Source organism: Fringilla coelebs, assembly GCF_963513975.1.
Source record: "Fringilla coelebs genome assembly, chromosome: 6".
Lineage (NCBI taxonomy): Eukaryota > Metazoa > Chordata > Aves > Passeriformes > Fringillidae > Fringilla > Fringilla coelebs.
In genome coordinates this window covers 61,746,839-61,774,582 of record NC_140034.1, presented here as the reverse complement: position 1 = coordinate 61,774,582, position 27,744 = coordinate 61,746,839, and the positions used below count along the sequence as shown (strand labels likewise).

The 27,744-nt window shown below is 40.9% G+C and overlaps 1 protein-coding gene across 1 annotated transcript in view; it reads right to left on the bottom strand.

The window, feature by feature from the left end:
• The window catches only part of NELL1 (neural EGFL like 1), a gene marked incomplete at both ends in the record, with an annotated part of 282,292 nt that overhangs the window by 211,084 nt on the left and 43,464 nt on the right, over positions 1 to 27,744 (bottom strand). Inside the window, 6 exons of the mRNA XM_084207298.1 lie at positions 186 to 259; positions 3,603 to 3,705; positions 4,537 to 4,671; positions 8,345 to 8,427; positions 8,669 to 8,741; positions 14,078 to 14,174. Of these exons, the coding sequence (XP_084063424.1) occupies positions 186 to 259; positions 3,603 to 3,705; positions 4,537 to 4,671; positions 8,345 to 8,427; positions 8,669 to 8,741; positions 14,078 to 14,174 (565 nt within the window). The remainder of the gene's footprint in view (positions 1 to 185; positions 260 to 3,602; positions 3,706 to 4,536; positions 4,672 to 8,344; positions 8,428 to 8,668; positions 8,742 to 14,077; positions 14,175 to 27,744) is intronic.

The following is a 27,744-nucleotide window of genomic DNA, read 5'->3' as shown; positions in this document are numbered from 1 at the left end:
GGGTCATATTCCTGCCTTGTTTTCGTATTTGTGGCTTTCAGTGACTTCAAGGTCACCTTTCTCGAGACAACAGATGTCACATTTGCATGAAGGAAGCCTAAAGAAATGCACCAACTTTTCACTGTCACTTCTGAGCACCACAGATACATTTAAAAACAGGAAAGGTTTATACAACTGAAACTTACTCGACATTCCCTGCAGCTCTTGGTTAATACTCGTTGACCTTCTGCTAGCACTTTGCCTCCATAGATACACTTTGCTGTAATTCAAGAGGAGGAGGGAGATTAAAAATTCATTAAATCAGTATTTGAGCAGCAAATAAATGCAAGGTATAACGAAGAAGTAAAACCAGTATTCACATACCCTGGAAAAATATCAATACATTAAAAATACAATTCGTTTTGCTTTCATCAGAAGTCAGTATCACATATAATTACAAACAAAGTAATGAACAATAAATTCATTTTAAGAGAAAGTAGCCTCTTTATCCAAACTAAAGAGAGGAAACAGTAGCATAAACAATTGGTCCTGGACTAAATAACCTATCATTCAATAGAGGATGTTTTCACTACCATCATCATGTAGAGTACTTACAGTATTTGTGTTACTAGAGGTCCTCCTGACTCACTTCAAGAACTGGAGACATTTATTAGCGTCACAAGAATAATGTAAGCACAGATTCCAATTAAGCCCTCACGTTTTTTGTGGGCCCAAAGGTGAACTCTTCAACTTTCTGAAGGACTGCACGAACAGATTGGATGCAGTGAATGACTACTGAATCAACAAACTGCAAAAATCTATTTCAGGAAAATATTCTTCAGGCACACATGAAATATGTAGGATTTTCCCAGGAAACTGAGAACTCCTACTGCAAAATACTCTTGTCTGAAGTTTTGACCCTTCTGCCAAGGAGAAGTGGAACATGTGACCATTGCTCACTCACTTCACAGCAGAGTCACCTGGCTTGGGACTCCTGCCACCACGAAGAAGGCAAGGGGCCACAGCAGCAAACAGCTTGGTCAGTTATGACCAGAATTATCACAGTCCCCATGCAACTCCATTCCAACTGCATTCTAAATTCCAACTGCAGAGGAGGACAGTAAATCCATCAATTAAAGAGAGCAGCTGGACTGTTACGATCTCACACAAATCAAGTATCCGCTATAAAAGCGCCCGACGTGACAAAGCAGATCGATGTTAAACACAGATAAAATAACTTTCTGCTGTGCTATTTCAGCTCTTTCTGGACCTGGCCACTAAAAGTCTGACCTGTGACGCTGAAAGGAAAGCTAAAAGGTGCCAATCCTATGCTGTGACTGAACAGTGCTTTAAGGTTTTGAGAGTCAAGCCACTTGCACAATGCACGTGCTCAGAGCAGTCTGTTCTCAAAAGACACACTCTTATCTGGGACTGTTTCACCTGAGCCTCCCTCCTGAGTGCCCAGGCAGGGGAAGCACTCACAGGTGCAAGTGTGTCCCCCTTACAGGTGATGCCAACAGTTCCACAGCAGCAATTGCCATAGCCAGACTGATTCCCAAATTTCAAGCAGAAAAGACTGCTAGATCAATCTTCATGAACCTTCAGGCATAAACTTGTTTCTAATGACTCTTTGTGAAAATGCTCATTTCTTAAAAAAAAAAAGAGAATGGTTCACAATTTTCAGGCTAACTCAGTTTTCATCATCACTGAAGCATTTAAGAAGAGGTGTCTTCCTTTTGGCATCCCAGTTTTCCTTGTTTTTCAAAAGCTGCCCTAGTTTTCATGCCTTACTTGTTGTGATCTCACTTCTGAAGAAAACTTCAGATGAGGAAGTTTTGTTTAAATTAGGAATCCCAGTAACTATTTTTAGAAGAATTTGAAATAGAGACATTTCCCTCTTTCTGTCTGTTTTCCTGGCATCACTGCTTTTAACAAAAGAATGGACACACTGGAAAGCCAGTCAACGTACGATTCAGAAAAATTATATCTAAAATTACAGTCTTTTGCCAAATATTATTTGAAATGCTAACACAGGGTGGCAGGGATCAAATCTGAACTGCCTAAACCCCTTAACATATCAGACATTAGAGCTTTGCTCATTAACCCTTAGCTAAGATGGGAAAGTGTTCAATAACCCAGCCATTCAATAATCCCTAGAGACAGCAAATTACAACTGATGGTTCTATCAGAGCTAAATAGAAAAAGCACAGAGAAAATAACACCTGCAGTGCAGCTCTTTGGAAAACCTCTGCAATTACTACTATCTACCTAGAGGTGACTGACTGTGGTCCTAGCACATCATTTTGTCAAGGAGCTGGCATTTACAATCAATTTCAATCAACTTCCATCCGTCTCTTCCCATTGACTGACATGCTGAGTTCTTGTCAGAATAACGAGTCAAGTTTGTGCCAATCACTGACAAAAGGCAAGTTTGATTGTTCATCTGCCCATTACAAATAACAGGAACAGTTTACTCACGAGGGTACACACTGAATCTACAATTTTGGGCCTTACAATTTCTTTGTGTCAGATTTTGACTCTTGTGCATACATCCCGTTTCATAAAAGAACTTCCCAGACTTTCAGTGTTACAAACAAAAATATTTTGAGACAAATAATACAGGCCAGCATGGCCACTTTACCACCCAAGTACTCTGTTCATGAACATCTTTTAATATGCAGAATATTCATGCTGACACACAGCCCAGAGAAATGAGATTACATGAGAAACAAGAGCAAGTGCAAGATCACAGCTAAAGGATATTTGTGCATGGAGCTAATGAATTCAATGACTGAAGAAGGGTGACAGAATGCTAAAAAAGTGTTATTATTTTTCTAATAAATCCTAAAATAATTCAGCATCCCTGTCCTAATAAATTATTGAAAAGCTCATGCATGAAGTTTACTCATCTTCCAGAACAGATCAGGGGAAAGAGAATTTGTGCTTCTTAAGGTACGGCTGGCATTGGTATACAGCTAAAATTTTCATGCATAAATTGTCTCTGTTCCTTGCACTACTATTAAAGTAACAAATATTGAATATTCCTCCCGTGAACGTTACTTAACAGCTTTCATTCCCAGTAAAAGGAACTGAAAGCTGATAATAACACCAATCACAAAATGTACTTAGCTTTTCTTTCTTCTCATTAATTTATTTGGAAATTAATTACAGCAAACTACGGCTCCACACAGTGATATTAAGCCAGGGTCTGATATACTGTCATGTTTATTTTAAAGAACAGCCTTTTAACTTGAAATAAAAGACAGGCAAAAAGATAACAGCTTGGTTAGTTACTCATCACAAAAGAAAGTTCAGACCACAGTCCTGATGCTCCTCAGCATCAAGAGGAGATACCAGCTGGAGCCAAGTCTTCCCAACCCCCAACAGGAAGAATAATTTTACACTAACAATAGGCAAAAGCAGCACCTCAGAAATTTGCAAAGCTTGCTCATTCCTCAGCAATTATTTATTTTCTTCCTAAGTCGTGTTTGCCACTCTGACTCGTGCTACCTGAGCTCCCGGGAGCCCTGAGCACCATCACAGAACGTGCCTGGCAGCAGGAGGACGAGCTGGGCTCTGCTGGAAGAGGAGGCAAAGCAGCCAGGTGGGCCTGCTGTACTCACCCCTGCAGACTTTGCAGCACTGAGCGTCCACGTGCACGGGCAGGGCGTCGGGGGGACACTCCAGAGGGGGACAGGACATCCTGCGGCACTCCACAGCTCCGCTCTGCGCGCGGGGCACGACAGAAATCAGCTGCTGCCAGGAGGGAGCACTTCACACACAACACTCAGAACTACTCCAGTAAATGAAAACACCATTCTGGATTGCAAATAGATTCAATCCCACCAATAGATTTAATCCCACCCAACTTCATAATCAATCAAAGGTGAACTGCCTTCTGTATTTTGATACATATCACTGATTTTACCCCCAAACCCAGAGCAAAACACATTCATTGGAAAACATAAGTCAAGAACCATAAGCCCTACTTTCTGTATGCTGTTCCAATCATCTTTGAGTTTTTTAACAATCAGGCTTCTATTTTCCTGAGCAAACAAAGGCTCTCTTCAGATATTTATCAAATAATTTCAAAGACACAAGTTTTGCATACTAATCCTCTCTCTGTCCCTTGTATTTTTCAGTCTGATAAATGCTGAAAACGAGTCTGCAAGTTGTTACCATGCAAGATGCGACTAAGCATCTATGAATACTATTAAGATAATGCCTCCTTTTTGAAAAAGCTACTGCAGTGAAAACAATTCCAAACCCAACACAGACAATGCCACTCCTTCACCCCAAAACCACAAAGCCCCCACAGCTATAATTAGAACAAGTAAGAAAGCATTGTCAAGGGAAGGCAGATTTTATGTATGAAGCTTACAAATAAGTCATGTCAAAATTTTATTTATTTTACCATTTCCCTCTCTATTGTCCATGCTGCCACCAGACACATACTAAAAACACAGTAATTAATTCTCAGAGTGAACATTGGGTATTCAAAGGCCATTTTCACATTTTTATTAGATCCTATCCTTCAAACTCTCCAGAAATTCTTACTTTGCATGTGCAATTCCTGCAGTGATCATCTTCAACCCATGAGTCTTTGTCTCTGTAGATCAATCCATTTACTTGACAAGTCTTCTCACAATGACAGTCTTCCAATTGACTCAGTCTTGTTTCTGCATAATTTAACTATAAATGAAAGCAACTTGATGAGATTTCTGCAATTCGAACACATTATTTAAAAAAGCAAAAACCAGCACACTTATTTTTAGCAAAACCAACTTTGACCACAACCTTCAAAACACTGAAGCAGGAAATCAGCAGTAAAAGCTAACCCTGTTCCTCAGATTTTGGTAGAGTTAGTACATGGTCATCCCACACCATGATCAATGGAGAAACCATTCTCCTGGAGCAAACATTGGGCTTGTGCCTAGCTCTGAACACTCCTCCTTGTTAGAACAGAAGGACAAGCTCAATATTTAGCAGTAAATATGTGCATTCCTTCCCTGCCCATACAAATAGATGAAAGATGACGGACCTCTGTTCAAAAATATTTTTTTTTCCTGGCAAAATAAATACAAGAAATTATTTTTTTTAAAAAAATCAAAACTTACAGGGAAAATTTTGTGATGCATGAAAGTATTCCTGGCTGCATAAACCCATGATGTAAATAAACCAGACTGCCTAGTCCATAAATGAAGTCAAGTGCTTGATTTTTCTTGATTTTAATCAAAGCCAAGCTTGAACCTTTTTGACTTCCATCAAGGAAAGACTCAGTAGAAATTTCTGTGCTGGAAGTCTTCATGTAACAAACACATCTGAATACAAAGCACACCCTAGTGGAGGCTCATAATTTACCAAAAGAAGTTATATTCCACTCAAAGAAGTGCAGGAGATGCCCAGACTGATTTCAGTAGATTGTGAAAGCCACATGAATTATTTTAGCCATTATATTTAGAGGAGCTAACAGTACTCTAGCCCAGCAGTGGGGAATGCTGCAATGTAACACAACCCTTTTCTCCTGCAGCAAATTAACATTTTAGCCAGATTGTAACACCCTGACATAGAGAGTGTCTCTATTTAAGGACACAAAGTTAAATCAACTGAACATATCTATTGGAGAGATTCAGAATTAATTCAAATTATGACAAAAATAAAACAAGCTTTAAAAGCTAGGATTTATTAGTCATTAAAAGCAATGTCTTCACAAAACACAGGTAGGAAGAGGAGGTAAGGGTGGTTAGCTTGCTACAAGTGATGACCAAATCTCCTTTCATAGCGCTCTGTGACAATCTGCTGGTGCCAGGCTCTGCTGGACCCCTCACATGGGCCCTGTGTCCCTCCCTGAGCCCACCAGACTCAGGAGAGGAGCAGCCCAAGCAGCAGGGTGTGGTGCTGTCAGGGTCCCCAGGACCAGGGGAGAGATGACAATTTGACTCCTTGTTCTCAGAGGGCTGATTTACTATATTATGATATATATTATAATAAAGAATACTACACTAAAACTATACTAAAGGAAGAGAAAGCAGACATCAGAAACCTTAGCAAGAATGAATAATAAAAACTCCTGACTGACTCCTCAGAGTCTAGACACGGCTGGACCATGGTTGGTCATTAAATTAAAACAATTCCCATGGAACCAATCAAACATTCACCTGTTGGTAAACAATGCCCAAGCCACATTCCAAAGCAGCAAACACAGGAGCAGCAATCTGGTAATTATTGTTTTCATTCCTCTCTGAGGCTTCTCAGCTTTTCAGGAGAAAATCCTGAGCAAAGAGGATTTTTCAGAAAATATCCTGGTGACAGGAGGGAGCCTCCCTTTTCTGCTTTCATTCTGCATAACTTGCACAGCTACTAAAATTATTGGAGCCTGAAGCCAGTAGCTGGATGTTTCCTTCCCAGCTCTGAGTCTCCATACTTTAATTTCCATAAATTGCACATGCACATTCATGGCAAACAACACTTGCTCCCCTGTTCAATGCTGTGACACAGCTGTAACCAAACACAGACTGAGAGAGGAGCTGAAACCTGCATACAGTGGAGCCTAAAAGCAACAAGGAGACACCAAGACACTTTTTCCAGCCATGGTGTCCATGCTCTGCATCTCTTGGTGAGGAGCAGGAGCTGGGATGCTGCCCATGAGCAAGGCACTCTCTGAGCACCTGCCCGGCCACACAGCATCTCTGCAGTCAGCTGCACAGCCCTCCAAAGCCTTGACATGCATCATCCCCACAAAATATACCTGGGTCTACATTAGTCACTCTTGCTTTTTGTGGTTGGGACTTTAAATGCACATAGAAACCTTAATGCTTCCCTCCAGACCTTCTATTTTTAACTTGCATTTTTCCAAGTTCATTTCCTTTCCTGTTGCATGCATTTTGCCTGGACAACAGGAAACAACTGCAACAAAACAGTCAGTGGACTGCTGTAACAGAAAAGGAATTTGCAATGAAGGATTATGCCAGCACCACTTTAGGAAAGTGCAGAGTCTTTGCAGTACAAATACTGTGTTATTTGCTTCCCCTCATAAAGTACTAGCAAGCAAAAATATAATTAACATCAGAGAAAGCAAGTTACTCAGTACACTGCATAATTGGAACTTGCTCATACCACCAGCAGGGCTCAAAATAATTGCCTCTCTTTCATAGTACAAGCAGAAAACTGAACTAAAAGCTTCACATTTTTCATTTGGTTCCAGCCTGTCCAGAGCATGTCAGCTGAGTAAGAGGATTGCCAGCATAACCCCACACTCTCCAAAAAACAGTTTCCCCTTTCCTGTTGAGAAGGGAAAGAGCATTTGAAGGCACTGCATTAAAAAGTATCATTTTTTGACACTAGCAGCACTGCTATGCAAATCCTGTTTTGGGAATTCCTACAGTAACTACACTGAGAGTAAGGGCAGCTACAGGCTGGTTGCATCTGCACTTAAATCTAAGTAAGGAACACAAAAGGGCTGTTTCAAAAGAGACAATTAACATCCCTCTACCACAAACCAGATGGTTCATCAACAGTAACCTCAAAAAGTGTTCAGATTCTCCTTTTAACACAGATCAGGGGTTTGGTCACCTCTAAAACACAATTTCCTATCCCAAAACTTCAGCATAGCCTCGCTGAATGGCCTTGGCTTTACACCGAGGCTGCCTGTATATTGTAGGAGCAGAACCTAAAGAAAACTTCAAGCATTTCAAACGAACAAAAAAAAAAAATATCCAACATTATAGATTCCCATTCACCCTATTCATGATCCAAAGCTGTGGGGGAAAGAAGAAAGGAAAAAAAAAAAAAGGCACAAAACCAAGCACACACCACATCACCTGGAGCTGATGAAAACTGATAAAAACAGTGATAAAGGCACTGATCAAAGGTGCTGTCAAGGTCAGCACAGTCAGCAGGTTCACAGGCATTTTCATTCTGGGGCCTCATTCCAATTCCCAGCAAGGAGACCACACCAGTCCTGAAGACTTCACAGGACTTCCCACAAGAAAACATTCCCACTCTGACAGCATCACATGGTGAGGAAATTGTTGAGGGATTTCACTCTTTTGTTCCTGCATTTATCCTTCAACATGAAGAGGGAAACCAAGCTAAGGCTTCTTACAAAAAATCAGACTCTGGGTATTTTGTCACCACCTTACAAATAATAAAGCAGACAACAGAAACATTGCTGAGCTTAAGAAACAACCACGGAGTTATGCCCACAAGACTACTGCAGACAGCAAGAAAAAAACTGGCTCTACTATGGAAATTTAGAATAATTTTCATGGTATAGGAAATGGCATCTAGAATAAATATTTTTGTCTTTGTCTTATGGAAGGAGAGGAAGGAAAGGGGTGACTAAAAAAAGAGCTTAGGTACCTACTTTTGCAGTCATTTTTGCCAGGAGTTCTTGCAAATCCATGATTCCTTGCACCAGACTTAAGAAATCACTGCAGGTTGGGCATGCTCAATAGAGAAAGATTAAAAAGAAACAGAGAAGAAGGAAAGACACAATAACCCATAAATAAACAACAATCTATCATACTAGATTTATCTGAACATAAAATGCAATCTGTTTATACAGAATTCTTGCCTTCTGGAAGTCAGCACATGCAAAAATAACGAGGCTGAAAGTATTATTCTTAAAGCAGAGAAACAATCTGTATGAAAAATCTAAACTAGAGACAATAAAAAGATTGCTACTTACTGCGATTCAGATTAGGACACTGTGTTATATATCCATTAGGAATAAAGATGATTTTCACATCTTGAATAACACCCTTTGCAAAAGAAGAGAACACTGGTAATACAGATTACAAACATTCACTTCAATCTGTACAAGCTCTTTCACAAGTCATTTCTTCAGTGGATACAAAAAAAAATTACCAGCTTACTCTGCTTGTGAGGAAAATAACTGAAGGTGAACAAAATAGAACTCCTCCTATGTCTCTGTGTGTTTGGAATATTACAGTGATAATACTGCTTTCTCTTTTGTAATCACCAAATATAAGCTGCTTAAACCCTTTAAGTGGGGTGAGCCGGGTGAAAAAAGCAGTGCAATAATATCCACTGCTCAAACTGATGACACACTTTTCCAAAAGACAAAAAGAAAACACAGCAAAACTCTTTATTTTTTTAACCAAGTAGGGCTGTGAAATCAAACACTGAAAAGACAAGGGAGCCCCTTATTTAAAATTCACAGCACTTCGGAGGGGTGGGGAGGGTTTGCATTCTCCATTTCAGGGGAGGCTCCTGTCTCCTTTAGCAGGCACCTGTCTTTCCAAAACCAAGACAAGTGGGGAGGCAGGACCCAAAGGTCAGTCCCTGCCCTGCAAGGACAGCCCCAGGGGAAGCAGAGATGCCCAGTGCCCCTGCACACCTGGGCCCTGAAGGATGCCAGACACTTCAGACAGTCCAGAAAATGCTGAAGCTTGTGTCTGCTCTCTTAAGCTCAGGATGAAGCATTTGCTGCCTCTGTGACTGTGCAATGTTCTTACTTCACAGGATCCACTGCTTTAATAATGGCCTGGCCACCGAGGGACAGGAGCAAGGGAAATCAAGGGACCTCTAGTGCTGATGTTTGCACTTCCCCTGACTGTTAATCACATGTTGTGACACAGCTCTACCTCCTCACAGACAGAAAAATTTCTTTAAACTGAAAAGAAATTTATCATGGCAGCAGTTATTATCTAATTAAATTAGTGATTTGCAATAGGGTGAATTTTGCAGACCAAAGACATCATCACTTGCTCGCATGGCACCCATAAATGGAGGCCTCAGACACTCCTTAAAGCCTGGCAAGGCAAGTCACATTTACATGCTCATCTGTTAAAAGAGCAGAATGTAATCAGCAAGCACTGTTTCCTGCTTACTGTCTCATGATCAAATATTAACTGAAAATATTAACAGAGATAATCAGATCACCCTGTCTTTCTTGCAGAAGTATATACATTTATTAACCTTTCCACCTATGAGAATAATGAATCCATAAGTAATAAGTAATACTGTCACTGGAAATGGAACATCCTGAAAGCCATTTCACACACTTTCTGTCAGCAGTCATCAGCGAGAAATTAGAAGGTGAGGCATAAAAATATACTTCAACACTTAAGCCTCTGCAGTGAAAAGCTCAACCAAGAGTAAATGAGCTTACAGAGTTCCACCACACCATATTGCCTAGCTAACGAGACACCATCCAGAAAGAAGTGATTTTTTTTTCAGCCTTTTTTTTCTTTTTTTTTTTTTGTAGGTGCATCTTCAAATGTTTTTGTTGCATTAGAGTCATATTGCTCAATTATCTTTTGGACAGATTTGCATTGAGACACAGTCTGAAGAGGAAACACAACTATTTTATGCGTCTTAATTTCTGGCTACATGAAAGCATATTACTATATAATAACATGAACATGAACTTCACTAACATAGATGAGTTCTAGGTCGATAAAACATCTGAAAAAGAATTATTATGATATCAAAAATAGAAGTAAACTTTCCAAGGGCAGAAGTTTTGCTGATTTATTTTTTTCATAGAAAGACTTCATTGTAGGCAGACACTTATTACAGCCATAATTATTGTAACAGATATGAAAATACTCTGGTTATTCCTGCTTCAGCATTAAGTCTGGGCCGCCAAGAGCATGGATTTGTCCTTAACAGTGCGATGTCAGTGGTCAAAATCTTTCCAGTTTTCCCTTCCAAAGCAGACATGACCTGTATGTTACCAATAAAAACATTTGGCTAATGACAATCGAAGCTTCAGCTCAGCATCAGGACTTGCTAGCTTGAAGAGCCTTCATCTGGTGCAGGCAGATTACCAGCTACATGATGAAATTCAGGTTCTGCAGCACTAAAAATCAAGCCCATCCCATGAGGACACAATGCAAAAAGCCCAGTTAATTGCACTTCTCAGATATCTACCACATAGAACAGTCCTCCCACATTCTGTGAAAAGGCTCATCTATTCCACGAGCTCCCCACTTCTGCATTTTCATTTCCTCCACTGCCTTTCATCCTCTTTAAAGCCCACTCCTCCCACAGAGATAATATGATCCGCACAGCTGTGCAAGCTGCACTGGCCAGGGCTGGAAAGGCTCCACTGGGTGACACCAGCAGACACGCCTGAAACTCCTGCCAGCAGCCCAGATTCCCACTCCATCAGCATCCTGCTGCTCCCCTCAGGGCAGCCCTGCCAGGCACCTGGACACTGCCCACAGCAGCCACCGAGTGTCACCTCAGTCCATACAGCTCTGAGTCCAGAATGACCAGAGTCATACGACCATAGACATTATGCACGTGGTACTGTGCAATAAAAACACCAATATGCTTCTCAAGCACCTCATACACAATCCCCAGACACAAGCAGGATCAATAGAGCCTGCTCTAGTAGTTATGAAAACTACTGTCTTGCAACATAAATCATCTTCTCACCAAGGCATTAATAAGCTCATTTTAGCACTAGCTCCTTGGAGGGACCCTTTAGGGGGAAGGGCTCTCCTCAGCAATAAAAGAAATTTTGCAGATAATTCTGATCCTGCCAGCAATCAGATCCATCCTAGAGAGTGTTCCACAGATATCTGGCATCAATCTTTTCCTCCCTTTGGTTGCATTTTCTTAAGCTTCCTAACCTGGTGATAATGCTTATCATCAGCCCTTAGCCCTGAAACAAACCCTGGGTTTGTCTGGCTGTTCAGCACAGGGTTAATTTTTGCAGTAGCCAGGAGAGAGCATGGCTGGGACATGGGAATGATTCTACAGCACTTACACCACTGCAGGATGCAGGGGAAGGGACTCTCTTCCCTGGAGAAGAAAATGTGGAGGAGGGAGCCATCCAGTACCATCTATTATCAGGAATGTGTAAATAAGTTATTCTCCTATATCTTTTGTTAATAATATTGTTGCTGTTACTGTTCATTTTCTTATCGCTCTTTCCAGTAAATTGTTCTTATCTACACCCATCATCTTCACCTTTTGTGCCTCTAATCCTGAACTCCATTCCACCTCAGTGGGAAGGGGGAAGGAAAGGAGGAGTGAGGGCAAGGTGTGATTTGAGAGAGGCATGGTGGGGGGTACTGAACTGGGGAGAACCATCCACAAACCACAACAGCCTTAATTTTCTATACCCCCTTATCCTATAGCGCTTATGTCCACACAGATCCACCACCTTCCAACTACAAAGATATATAAATATACACAATCACAGGTATCATTTCCATAGTCAATGGCCATCCCTCCAAGGTGTCTGCTGAGCTCATCTAGCCCATGGCTGTGGGCTCTGCCCACCCCAGATGTCCCCCAGGACAGGAGCAGTGCTGTGCTGCTGGCTGGCTGCTGCACCAGGAGCTCAGATTGGTGAGTGTGGAGCAGTCCATACTCACTGCCCACGGCAGCATACAGGGACAGTGTCATGCAGCAGCCAATATTATAGATACAGTTCAACAGCACAGGCTGTTCTTAGCCAAAAATCAAATCCCCTTGTGGTACACATTGTGTCTCCCTGTCTCTCTCCATTACCCACCACATCCCCACAGACAACACTGTGGTCAGTGCTCCACACCTAATACCACAGATGCTTACAGCAAATAAGTAATCCACCAGCTCTGACTCTGGCTGTTTCCACCCTTCCTGCCACACTTTAGCCACCAGGGAGGGCTGTCCTGGCTTAGGAATGGTACTGCCCACTTCAGTGTCCCCACCAAGGCTCCCCCAAACCCCAGGCTGCTCCCTCTCCATCCCCTTCCTCTACCCCTCCCCACTGGGGCAGGATGGACTTGAGAACTGGAAGCACAAAAGGTGAAGATCACAGATAATAGGTAGGCACAATTTACTGGAAAGAGTGGTGAGGCAAGAAAAGGAACAGTATCAATATCAATAGCAAAAGGCACCAAAAAGAAAAATTATTCACGCAACAAGCTTGCTTTTCCTTACGCACATTTTCGTGGCTCCAACACACATACGAAAATGCTAATTCTTTTTTAATGCTCTTATTTCCCTGCAGATCTCTGTTTACATTAAGGAAAATATATCTATTTTTTTATATGCTAAAACAGTGAAACAAATTGCTCTGAAAAAGAAAGGGAAATCCTGCTGAGCATATAAATATACGGAGAGAGATGTGTACTCTTTACAAACTGGCAAAATCCCAAGTTTTTGCAATGAAAAACGTAAAAAAAGTAAGACTTCTGGAACTCTCAAGCAGGATTAAAAAAAAAAAAAACACAACCAATTATATTTCTGCCCTGAAGAAAGTTAGTAAAATATTCAAGCACACATAAAGCAAAGTAAGGCACTTGTCAGCTTTCATTATGATCAATAAAAATGGCCAGCTCATTAGCATATCATTAGCTACCCTGCTGTTTCCAAAGTGTTAAGACGTAGAAATATTAATTTACAAACATATAATATCCCAGAGTTCTGAGGCTCTGACTGCCTGCATAAAATAAGAATTTAAGATGGGGACTCCAATATAACTTCTTCCTTTTCCTATGCAGCTATAAACATATGTTTACCATCTGTGGAATAGTGGGAAGCAGCTGAGGTAAAAAACCAACAGCTGTAGGATAAAATAATACTATCAATTTCACTTCACAGTGACAGCTCAGCTGCTGGAGGATGAAATGCACTCCAGGTTCAGAGCAACCCTCAGACTACCATTAAAGTCAAAAAGTTGGCTTTTACCTTTGTTTCACAATTAAAATTGCCAGCTCCTGTGCTGAAATAAGTTCAGTGTAATTGTCCTAGCTTGTTGGAAATCTGGGGACGTCCTCAGGAAAGAGGCAAATTGTAAAATTGTCTTAGGAGCCGACAGCTTCACATGGAAACCGAGTGGGTGGTAAATCACCTTGGCAACAAATCCATGCCCAGATTGAGGATAGGCAGATTGGCCTCTTGCTGCTCTACGGGCTCCTTTCACAGATAAACACTCATACTGTGCCTTGCTAGCCAAAACTGGAATAAATAGTAGAAACTTTTACCTTGTAAACAAGCTGTTTACAAACTGTCCACAGTTCCTACCAAATTTCATGCATATCATGTTTCATTAATCTAAGACAACTGATTGGAAGAACCTTGTTGACTATTATTAATTTCCTTCCTCACATGACATTTCATAACTGCTTACCTTAAAGAAACCATGTTTCCTGTTTCTCTGTCCAAGCCATAAATTGCTTTCAGGTGTCAAATTTGTTTCTGGGGGATCAATGACGCGTTCATAAATCCTGTAGAGGGAAGACATGGCATTTACTTGAATTTTCTCTTTCCTCTGAAAACTTCCTTGACAAAATCAGGTAACAATAAAAGATGGAAAAGAGAACCAAAAATAAAACCCCTAGAAATTTTTCATTAAACACAGTATTTATCACAGATTGTGGTGAAGAAAGTATATTACAACTTTAAAATTTAAAAAAAATTAAATCACAAATATATGAAAACTCCATAAAATTGAAACTTTCCTCGTGCTGCTGTACAGCACTAGACTAAGGAAATAACAGTGCCAGAAATCACCACACTAGGGGGAAAAAAATAAAATAAAGTAGGACCATCTTAGTCTAGGGATGTCTTTCAAAATCTACCCTAGAGAAAAAGTGCAATCATACACACGATCCAACCATATCCAGCAGCCCCTTGAGGCTTTCAGACTGGTTAGAATTTTGAACAGACTTCACAAAAGAACTTTATGCCACTCCACTCCCTTTTTTTTTCCCCCCTCTACATCTGTGTCATTCATCCTTGCACATGGAACTTTCTGCCCTCGTTACTGGATTTCCTCAGGCTGGGTACTCATCTGTGGTGCCTCCCCTGCACATCCTCCTTGTGTCTGTCACCAGCACAGGTCTGGCACAGAATGGGACCTCTTCATGCATGCCTGCTATCTAACAGGGACAGGGACAGGAGGTCCATAAGCAACCTTTATGTACTGCATAAACTTGCACATGACTGCAGCAATCTACGTACCAAATCCCTAAAATTGAATAATGAAAAAATTGCTGTAACACAATTTTTAAATTAACAAAGTATTTGGAGTTCCAAAGAGGTTTTGCTTGGGGTTTTGTTTGTTTATTTTTAGAAGAGCTGTAATGAAGTTTCCATAACAACTTTTCCAGGAACACAGACTGCTACAATGATATCATCCTTTCAGAACATGAAAAATTCAAGGCCAGGGTTACTGATCCTGGCTTCTCATCTTGCTATGTCACATCAGAGGGAGCCACAAGCTTCCTGCCTCACAACAAAAATAGCATGCTTAATAAGAATTATGGAGGAGATGATGAAATCTGTTTCTGTTACTGTCCAGTTTACAGGGAGTGTGCATTGCTATGCAGTCACAGCAGTGGGACAGCCAAGAGAAGAGACCCTGAGTCTGCCAAAACCCCTGGCTTAAAGAGATGACATTATCTGTGGTCAAATTGGTTTGCTTTCTTTAAAGCTATGGCTTTAAAACAAACACCAAAGAAAAACTATTAAAGAACTTTTAGAAAGATCTACAAAGTTATGTTAAAGTACAGAGTGCTATATCCCACCCACTTTTGCTTATCAAAAAAAGGACTAAACCATTTGTCAAGATGAAACAGGAGCAATATATAACAAAACCAAAGTCTAACGCTACTTTTTTTTTTTTAAGAAACAACAAGAAACATCTCAAACCTAAGAACAAAAAATATGAAAATTACAGCTTAAGAATGTGAGTACAGGAATCAAAAGACTTCTTTTAATATCCAAAATTTCATTGCTAAAGTTTATTATAATTATCATCAGCCCTGACTCATCACATTTCATGCACATGATGCATTCAGAGCTCTAGGAAAATTCTATCTCTACTATTTAATTAGGCCTATCTGTAAAATTACCATGCTGAGCTGTTTTACCCATCCAAACAGGAGAACAAGCTGATCTTCTTTTAAAGCAGGTTTGGAGAATTACAGGATTTTTGCATGCACTGTCCCTATCAGTAATTTAAAGTGTAAGTAGAGGCTTTCTGACATATCTCATGCAAAACTGAGCTACACAAATGCAAAACTGCAGCAAAATACTGAATGAGAAACAAAGAATTGACATGGTCCTCGAGCATGAACTCCTTGAGAGCATGTGCACTGAACTGCTCTATCATATGAGAAATTTATCTTTGCATATATAGCATAGCTTTATTCATGATTTTGGTTAATAATGCCCTCACAGGAAAATTCCTGATCTCCTGAAAAGGCTAAATTACTTCATTTCCAATAAATAACTTCATTTCTCCTATTATATAAAATCCCAATGCTGACCAGGTTCAAAAACACTACTTATTGAAGAATATTTGATTTTCATTCACCTGGCCTAGTTAAAGTTGATAAAAGAACTCCACAATATCTTTTGTAGAGCAATTGCATATAAAAAAAATCAAAACCTGACACCGTTATATGACAGTTCAACAATTGCAAGTTAGGAAGACAAATCAGAGACAGGCTAACGTGGCTTATCTTGTCTTTTCTGATGATTTAACCCTCTTTCAGCCTTTGTGGACAGGGCTGTGTTCACCTTCTTTCCAGTCTCTTCACGAAGGGCCATCCTTAAGAAACAAAAGCTCAAGATTCCCCATACTCCTCTGCTGTTCTACTCTAATTAAATTACATTTATGAAGCAGGCATTTACCTTAAATCAAGGGTTCATTAAGGTCAGTTTGTACCTTATTCCACATATGTCAACAATGCTGGATGGCTTTCCTTAGATCTGCCTATGAAATAACAGGCTTAGGAGTCAAGAGAGGGCATGAGATGTAGAGCAGTCCTTGATTATCTTTTTATGCCAAAAGATGTTTTGGTTGACACCACCTGATTTACAAACTATGTCAATTTACTTTATTATCATATACTGTGAAACATCACCAGAAAAAAAAGCCTGGCAAGTATACACCCAACATATTGCTACTCCTGTAAGCCCTCTATATTCTTGGGAAATGAAAAGGGGGAAAAGCATATCAGTTAAAAAAAAAATTAAAACAAAAGAAAGAAATCCCAAACAAACAAAACATCCACATTAAGCTTCCACATCACTCACTTTGCCTTACTTGCCTTTCTGGGCTGAGGTGTGCCACCTTCTCTGGCTGTATACCCGTGTGACCAATATTCTGGATTTGGCATATGAATAGCTGAATTATACACTTCAGCTTATGAAGTGCTGGCCTAGAGCTCCTTGGAGAACAGTTTCCAGCACATTTGGCTTGGATGCCAACACAGAGAAATGCACAATGCACTTCACGAGAAAAGGAATGCTCAGGAAGAAGACTCGGGGGAACTGTGGTCACTAAAACTGCTGCAGACTGAACAGCCCCTCCAACATGGGTCTCCAGGTTAATGGAAGCTTTACTACATACTTCAGCCTTCCAGATTTATGACTGCTGCATTCACTTTCCAAGAGAAAGCTTGATTTGCCCCTACTTTACACCAACATATTTCAAAGAAGTTAAACTATAAAACCAGGCTGATAGAACAATGAACCAATCCTACTGCCTTGAAAGGTTCATGCTCAGAATACATTGAGTAACCACTCATCCATTTAGCAGGATACAGTAGGAATCTGTTGTGACCTGTTAGTCACCAAATCCCCAACTATTCCTGTGCTTTGTGTCTCTATCTCTACCCTGGCTGCATGCTTTGATTTATTAAGTATTCCTGTGCCATCACCAGCATCACCTCTCTCAAGGACACATTTCAAACTAGCGTCTCTGCCATAATGAAGACAATATGCAGAAAATAGAGAATCTATAAAATAATCAGTGTACTCCTGAAAGGAGACATATCTCAAATATTTGCATCCTAATACACACACACATCTTGCTCTGCATAGAGGGAGAACTTCTCTAGAAATCAATCTGTTGGACAAGGAGACAGCTCCCTTTCATGTACTCCATATAAATTATTTTCAGCATCTTTGTAATGTGTAAATATACAATGGTATAATGGAATTTATCTAATATAGAATGGTAGAACAGGAAAATACCCTCATTCTATACATGAGTACACTGAAACATGGACAGATTAACCAAGATCACAAAGACAGTGTCTCTACCCAAGATCCAAGCCTTTAGACTGGGCATGATGAAGCTTCTCCTACTGGGTCAACTCCCTCTGGAAAAAACATGACACAGAATTGTCTCTTGCAGTGAAGATGATTTCTTACACACAACTTTTATAAGCACAAGTTAACACTTTATTTGCACTTTTGTGGAGATGCAGCTCCATGTCACACATACAGTATTTGCCATGCCTGATGCATTTTTTGAAATTGCTGAAATATTTAGCAGAACATGAAAATAAACTTTGAAAATAAACTAAATGTCTGCTCGCATTAGGATACATTGGCCAACATGGACTGATCAGGAGGTGCCACTGCCTAAAATTCTGAACCATAAAACAGACTGCAACTCAGCAGTCACTACAGAGCATCACACCAAATCATGATATTTCCCAATTCTTCTGTGTCTAAAATACCAGTAGGTTACTAAAATAGGAACATTCTTTCTTCTATTTACAGGCTGGATATGAAAGCCCTGAGATGAGCTCAGTTGGGTAGAGCATGGTGCTAAACAACACCAAAGCTGAGGGCTGGATCCTCACACAGGCCATTCACTTAAGAGCTGGACTCTGATCCGTGTGGGTCCCTTCCAACACGGAATATTCTCTGAAATTTGTGAACACACACAGCCCTGAACTGCATTAAACAGGCTTTTAACAGAGATTTAGACTGTGAGGGTATAAAAGCCAGGGGGTTCCTTTGCTTGGGATCCCTCCTCAAGAGGGAAGCTCTAAATTTCCATGTAGAGAACAGGTGTTGAATTCATCACACCCAGTTTTAAATGTCTCAAAAGTTCATACCTACAGTGGAGCTAGTTCTCTAGACCCGTTTAATGAAGAGACATAAGTGTTTCTAGGGTGTGATTCATCTTACAGTAAATTATTCACTCTCTAAAGGCCCCTCCAACAGCTGCACAGGAGCCCTTCCTGACATCAGGGTGAATCATCAAAACAGATTTTTGCAATTCAAAGCCTGATGCTCAAAAATTACACTCTCCTGCAACCATTCATTACCCTGCATACATCCATCTGGATCTTCAGATCCCTTAAATACACTGAAGGGCACAGAAAAGTTCTGTTCATGGCAGTCTTTGAAACAGCACTCTCAACTTCTGCAAAGAAAGTCAGAGAAGGAAGTTCCCTATGTTTTGCATCAATCTTTTCCCAAATCGAATCCGCAGAGGTGTGGACCACCTTTGACCCTTGCTACCATCTCCAGCTGAGCCTGCAAAAACACAGTACACCTCTGAAATAGCAAATGAGGCCTCCCAACACAGCCCATTGTATAGAAATAACCAGCTGCTTCCAAAAGTTTGTCCAAGATATTCTCTGAACCCACCTGCATAGAGAAAGGGATTGCTCATATCAGTTCCTAGCTTTAAGGCACAGTGTTGGCATTTGTCTTTGTATCTATACTTCCAAAGAGATTCAGAATTTATTTTAAAATTAAATACTAAGATATCATTACATATTTCTCTTTCAACCCATTTTCTGTATGCTTCCCAATGAAAATGTGGCAATACCAATGTGATTGGATTTTCTTGATAGTGTTTACAGATAGGATGCATTACTTCACATGTATTCAGTTCTGGAGCAACTTCAACTGAATTATTCATTCAGTTTCCAGTGTTTTGTTTGAGGGAAATTTTGATTTCTTTTTTTTTTTTTTTTTTGGTGCTATCTCCTCTGCCACAGTATAGAAGTTCACAACTATTTAACAGAGGAAAGCAATTTAGATTAAAATCTTGGGGTATGAGGGAAGCCTTTTCTTATTAAATTTTGAATATACAATAGTAACTGTCAACCATTTAATCAAGTTATTGTTCAGCTTTGAGAGAAAAAATAAATAGGTGTCCAGTAATAGCATATGTCAGGTAAAAGACTCAAGAGTGCATGCTCAGTTTACATTCTCTTCAAGGTCTGTCACCCAAATGATTTCATTGATTTTCCTGTATAATCACAGAGACAAAGTTAATGTACTCTATTTTTTACTTTAATGATTCCAAATGCAAATCTAAATTTAAAAATAAAAAATCCATCTAAATAAAATTCTATTTTAAAAATCTCCTTTTTTTTTTATTCAAGAAAAATTCAAAGTAACTAATAAAGAGGAGGAAAACTACACAAATGCAAGTGAGGATGGTCACAAGAGCACGTTTTCACTGTCAGGTTTTGGGGGCTTACTCTCCACACATCAATTGTGTAAGGGTGAATTCACAGAGATGTTATCTGCCTGTGCAGGGCTTTTGTTACAAAATATATTACACTCTTCAGTTCCTACAAACTTATCCATTCATTTTATCAGGATTTCTTAAGCACTAAACTAAAACAAATCACTCTTATTGACCCAAGGCAGAGGACTGGACCCATTCTGTGACCCAGCAGTGGCCCCAGGAAGGGCAGAAATGCATCTGTCAGAGTTGCCCCTATGGCAACTTCCATCTGGAGAAAACCCACCTGAGGTAGATTCCAACACCTCTGCAAACAAGGTCAATATTATGAACTTCACTTGCAAATGACAAAACAGATACAAACGGTTCCTGACAACAGCAGAGTAAAGAGTGCCTGAGCCCCAACAGCCTGTCTGCAAGGCTGCAATGTTTACCCATCTTCACCTAACAAAAACAGCACTTCTGAAAGTGTGAAAAACCCAGAAAACAGGCTGAGTCAGACTTGAAGCAGAAATAGGATTTTGGCCATTTGCTTAGGATTGTCACGAGTTATGCAGAAAAAAAAAATATATGCCAAACTATGAGGTCAACTGTAGCTTACAGGTATGGATCCAGAGCAGGGCTTTTGGTGTCAAGACAGCTGGTCTGATACCCAAATAGTTCTCACATTTCTCACCTTAGACAACTGCTGCTTTTGGCTGGGACAGAGCTCCTTTTCCTCAAAGCAGCTGGCGTGGTGCCCCAGAAGGGTTTGTAGCTGATGGCCAGCAGTGCTTGCACCGTGCCAGGGCCTCTCTGCTCCTCACCCTGCCCCACCAGCCAGGGGACACAGCCAGCAGAGCAGAGCCCAGCTGAGCCCAGGGACACCCCACGCCACACTGCACCCCACTCAGCAACACAAGCTGGGCAGAGCAGAAAGGGGATGGGGATGTTTGGGATGACGGCATTTGTCTTCCCAGCGACCATGGTGTCGGACACAGCCCTGCTTCTTCCAGCAAAACAGCCAAATGGGAGATGGGAATCAAGCACTAAACCACACTGCAGCCTTGTTCTTTGAGGCAAAGCTGAGCTCCACAGCACAGGGCTCCTGGCCCTGGCACTGCCCCCAGAACCTGTATGTCATCTGCAGGTAGCAGGAGCGCACAGGAAGGCTTGTCACAGGTTTTGGGGAGCGTGGTAATCTTTTGCCATATTCAGCAGAACTTAAGGTGGTGTCTAGGTCAAAAGAATTCTCTCCTCTGAAGGGCTGAGGTGAATGTCATCTACATATACAGACTTTTCTTACAAAAATCAATGTGCTCAACTTCTGTGGATTAATGGGAATTCAGGACTTTAAACGTCTCCATACGGAGCTGAGAGCTACATACATCAAATGCCACTTTTCAAACAAATATCTGACTTTCCAAAGGCATTTCAGCATCTCTTTATCACTTGTGAGCAGCTCTCACTATCTGGCTACCAGAGCACACACCACAAAGCAGTAGGGTTTTTATGATGCACACAGGTATCCACTACAGTCAAGGAGACAAATACACTTATAAAAGAGGACAGCACTAAAACTCACAGGGTCCCTAAAAGACACCCTTTAACCTCAGCAAACTTTGAAGCTCAGGTTCTAAACCAGGACACTGAATAAAGCAAACTGTTAACAGGAAAGCTAAAAGCACAGCACGCTCATTTGTTCCACACCAAGTATCATACCAAAAGGCCATCTCTCATGAACCAAATGTTCAGAGTACATCCCAGATGCAAAATATCATCAAACCAAGCCTGAGCAATTAAAAGCAGATTCTAGAAATAAGAGGAAGGAATTAATTCAATGGGTTCTTTCAAGATATGAAAAGAAAAAAAAGCTCCTCTCCCACAAATTAAACAAGAAACCCTTAGAGCAAGATACATCTGAGATAAAAAACTGTATTAGAATATCTATGAAACAAGTTGTAGCCAATTAAGCCTATCTTACAATCAGAAAGCAAAAGAGGAAGAATATGCATCAAAACGTGCACAAATAAGGTCTTGCAGCAAAATGAACCCCAAAATAAAATGCTATCAGAACAAAGAGGTAAAGCCATGATTGAATGGCTAATGCCATCTCTATTTTGTCATTAAAATCCTAAAGCAAAAAATCTCAGATTACTTTTGGGGTTTGTCCCAAGGCATTTATTGAGCAAGAACTGGCAGTTCTGAAACTCTGCTTCTATTCCATCTGCCTGCCACAGAGGGATGTGCTGTCTCTGGCCCAAGACCTGCAGAACAGGGATCTTCACTCTGGCAGTTACAGAACCTGAGGCATGATAAGCTTTTGCAGCTTTGGAACAGCCCCTCTTCACAAAATATATGCAGTCTTTGTCTTTCCTTTTGTTTTCCCTTTGTCTCAGGCTCCTCTCAACCCCAAAGTTGATTTATCTAGTACAATAAGAGAGGTGCAATTGTGAAAAGAACGAGGCTTTTGATTTCAACTCTTTCTGCGCTGCTACAAAAGCTAAATTTAAAATTCAGTCAGCCACAAGAAACCTTTTTACTAAACAGCTTCTTCCCCCCTTCCAAAACCACATCTGCTGAGAAGTTAATTGCTTTACAGGGTATCTTGTCACAGGATCATCTCATCAAGGGGTTCATGTCATCACTGGAGGATTTGTATGTAATCATAAAATAAGCTCATCCATATTCCAGAGCCAATTTGCTGCAGTGATGGAAGGCAACTGCAGGCTGAGGATGTCAGGCTTTGCCTTTGCTGCCGTGCTCATGCCAGGGCCCTGCCCTGGTGTTGTCTCAGCACTGTGCAAAGGCACTCAGCTCTCCCAGGAGCTGCCACTCCTCTGTAACACCATGGCCTCATTCCCTGTTCCTCAGCTCTTCCTGCAGGTTCTTCCAATAACCCACATCTCCCTTCTCCCGTGGTATTTTCCCACTGCCTGGTTTAGTCTCGGTTGTTTGAAAGATAACATTGCAGTCCCTCCACAAATAACTAATTGGCCATGACTGGGGAGGTGTATGAAACAGAGAGTAAACATAGAACAAGCCATTACATTGGTTCTAAAATTAAATTTAGATGGAAACTGCCAGCAGACGGGCAGAAAAGCACTCTGCAGGGACAGCACATTTCTCACAGCATCTGACACACTGGGGAGGTGAAAGCATGGTTCTGCTCAAGTCAATGAGAATTCTCACTGCAGACTGCACTGGGCTGTTCCCCAGGGACACCTTAAACATGTCTGAAAGATGTGCCATGCAGTAAGCAGCTGGTGTGACACAAAAATTCAGTTTCGGCTGAAAAAGTCCAAGTTGCCTTAGTTAGCACAGTGGTAGTTATTAGTTATTTGCTTTCACTCTTGATGTGCTGAAGAGGATGCCACTAAAACTGCAGCTCAATTAAATAAAGCAGTTTCCACTGATTCTTCCATTTACTGCCTGGTCTCAGATACAAGGACGAGTTATAGGACTGGCAATTGCACGTTACCTTACTCCTGTGCCAAGGATCCAACTACCAACTTCCTCCTTACTGCTTCTTCCATGTATCCTTCCATTGCCAAGACAGATCACAACAAGGATTCTTCATATCCTTCAAATATTTAAAGTGGAAGAGGAAGCTAACATCTGAATTTTTTTCCCATTTAAAAAAAAAAACCAAAACACACACCACCAAAAAGCTACACCAACCAGCTCACTAAGTTCCATTATCTGTGCAGAAATGGAACTCACAGAAACACCTCACCTTCTGAAGCATGAGGCCAGACTGCCTTTGCCACTGGCACATTGGCCAAGCAGCTCACAGCCACAGCACTGAACCAGGAGCTCCGCTGTCCCCACGCTCAGCACTGAGCTGCAAGCAGTTTAAGTGATGCAATAATAAAATTATCACTGGGTGAAAAAATAGATTTTTGGGGTTTCTAGAATGGGGGTTTTGGGGGCAAGATGGAGGGATTTGGGCATGTCCAGCCTTTCTCCTTCTTCTTCTCTGCCTCCATCTTCTGCTGTGATGTTGGCACTTTTAGACTGGTTTAGAGTAGAAGCTCACTGTCTAACATAGGTGATGGGTATTGGGAAGTGATTGTAAACGTGTTATACATAGATTTTAGTATATAAAGAGATAACACCGCCCCGGGGGCAGGCAGAGTGCCTGGAACTGTCCTGCTGGATGGACCTTGGCAGGGCAGGAGGAGAATTTTTATAGATAAAAAGCAATAAACAATTCTGAGACCAAGAACTGAAGGACTCCACCTCATCCTGCAATGGTGTGGGCCGAAACAGAGACTTTTCACCCATCTTGGGGTCACAATAAATTGCACCTTTCGAGAGCCAGGAACAAATGTGACTGATCCTGCACCACTGCCCTTAAGAGTGCTGTCAGTTTTGTGTCGTGCCCAGTCACGAAATAATGAGAACTGTCAGGTTCTGGGGTATTAAGAAATTCAATCAAGCAGACTCTACCTCCCTGCAGCCAGCTTGAGGATTTTGTAAAGATTGGATTCCTAAAATAATTACCTTCTGGGTAACAGTGCTAAACTGCCAAAGAAAGACACCTCAAGTACTAAACCACTTCATAAAGCTCTGGGCTGGTTTCAGAGCTCTCAGCAGCCTCAGCCCTGTTTGCTCAATCGCCCCCCCAAGCCCCACCACACTCAGGAGGTTTCAGATCTTTTGGAAAGGCTCTATACTATTTGCTACATGAAGACTCAGGTCTCAAGTCTGCTGTTGAATAGTTCAGAGGGGTTCTTACCTGTTCTTTGGCAAAGTATTTAACTAGAATCAGGCTATCATTCTCTCAATTCAGCTCCAATATTATCCTATGTGACTTCTAGTTTTAAATTCCAGAATTAAGCTAACCACTTCAAATGGAAACGTTCATTTATTTCTTAGCTCTCAGTTAATCTGGCTGGCTGGAGAAAGATAATTTTTTTTACAATCTGAAAGGAAAAAGCACAAAACATTTGCTTTATCTGGCTGATTCTTAAATTACTATGGCCACTTCTCTGTCCATATGACCCCCACACCAACAAATAAAAAAGCAATAGAGCCAAGTAACAGGAGACCTCTCCTGAAAAAAATTCATAGAAAAAGATCCAAGTACATTTCAAAGTGTGCAAGCTAAATTTTCAAAGACTGCTCTTGTAACTAACCACACCAATTCAAAGACTTACTGCTTTTAACATTAAAAAATGTCTACATGCATATTGGACCAATATACAAAGATTTGAGAATTTGGTAATACACCTAGTCACACGCTTTTGGAAATTACTAAACCATCTGAGGCGTGCCAGTCTTGATTTAAGATCATTTCCTCTGCCATTATCCATCCTCTCTCACCCAGTGCATAAAAATACAAGGAATGCAAGATGGCAATGGTAAAGCATAACTCAATATTCCCGTTGAAGCCACCAACCTGTCTAGCAACATTTACAATTCGCCAGAAAGCACCACAAGTCCCTGTGCCACTCACATTCTCTGATAAAATCCCTTCACCCAGGATTTTTCTCCAGGGAAGCTGAGAAGCCTCAGAGAAAAAGGAAACCAATTCTTATCTCATTTGCTTCTCCTGTGTTTTGCTCATGTGGAATGTGATTGGAGATTGTTCACCCACAGGCGATTGCCTGATTGAGTTCTGCTGGGAGTTGTTTTCCCTCTTTGGCCAACCAGGGCCAAGCTGTGTGGGGGCTCTGGAGAGAGTCACGAGTTTTCATTATTGTCTTTTTAGCCTTCTGTCTGTATCCTTTCTGTATTCTTTAGTATAGTTTAGTACTCTTTAATATATTATAGTATCATAAAATAATAAATTATCCTTCTGAGCACATGGAGTCAGATCCATCATTCCTGCCTTCATCAGAGCACCCTGCAAATACAGTAAGACCCCAGTTCTGACTGGGGGGAGGGGGGACCAAAGCCATTGCTGAGTCTGTATTCAGCAGTATATTGGGCTGTGCAGGTACCAAACTCTGGCTCCACGGGTCCCCTAAAACTCTGCCCCGAGCTCCTGTGGAAGATCCTGCACCAAACTCCTGGAGAATTACTTCTGCTCCTCTTGTCACATCAGCAGCAGCTGGAGCAGCTCCCAAAAGGAGCCCAAAGCAGATGCAGGTTCCATGCTGAGCAGGAGCTTGTGAGGCTTCTCTGCTGAAGCTCAGTGCCCAGGTACCTGTGCAGGTGATTTCTGCCTTCTGGGGGTGGGCAAAGGGCCTAAGGCAGGCAGGAACAGATATGGATTGTTACCTTTTTTTTCTCCAGTACTCTTTCAGCACTTTCAGAAATACTCCTGCATTCTCACAATTCTCTCAATGCAGTATACAAAGGAGTTCAAATTTTTTTTTTGAGGGATTAAAAAATAAATTTTCATTGTGATTGGGGACTGGATTAAAACATATCATTCAGTCTTTGGTCATGCCCATGCCACCATCCTGCTGATGCATTAGCTATTCAGTGAAAAAAACACTAGCTATTTAAAACCTTCTTTAAAAAGAAAATAATGCTGACTGCATCCTCAACATTTCCTTGCAGTTAACTGCAGTAGCTGTGCTGATAGAGACTGGTGGCAGCTGATGTGGTATGCCAGCTGGAGATCTCCCTCGTGCTAAACATTTTACAGCCTCTCTGCCAAACAGAAGAAAAAACTAATCGGTGACAATGAACCAGTCCACAACACCACAGTTCTGCACTGGGGGCACCCATGATGCACAATTCCAGCACTCTACCCAAGTAACCATTTCTCTGACAGCTTTTGCCACAGCTTGGACAGCAGAGAAGCAATCTAGGTCACAAACTCATATTCAAATAGCGAGACTAAATTACCTAGCTGCACAGCACTGTCACCACACCATTTTCTCTCTCAAGAGAAAGTGCTTTACAGTAAGTAAAGCAGCAAATCCCTCTTTTAAATACATCCCTTAACCTTCTTTAAATTTATTACACTTTAATTAAAGTCACAGAACTTCGTTTAGATCAGTTGAAAACCTCAGGTTGGCAGCCAGAATATCTAATTTATAAGAGCTCGGACGTCTTGGATTCCCATATCTGGAGGATGTTACTTTAATTTATTTATTTTTCCAATTAAAAAGTTCTCACTGCTCATGCATTTTTTATTCCCTAATGCGCTGTTCTAACATAAAAGAAGCAGACAACATGTTTTTTCAGTTGGAGACTACTTCCAAGCCTGCTCCAGTTTTATAATCTAGTCTCTTATGCTCTTACCAACCCCCTCCATCAAACAGCTAAGAGTATCCATCAAAACCACAGGCTGCATTCACAGCAAAAGGCACTCCAGCACTGATTCTCACTGGAAGAACATTAATTTTTTCATCAAAACACCTTTCTCTCCCTTCTGTGCCCACAGAGTTCGAGTAAAGGACGATGGATACTGTCTGATTAGGTGAGTACCTTTGTAGCAATATGGTTGATGATAAATAAAACAAAACAAAAAAGAATAAATAAAATACCTTTCAGGCTTACCCCTCCAGATTAATAAACTACACTGAGAACAACTTGGTATTTCTATTTTGCAAACGGATTTTCAATAAATACATTTTGATACAGTACCTGCACCACCTAAATTGTAGGCGAAATCCATGCTATTC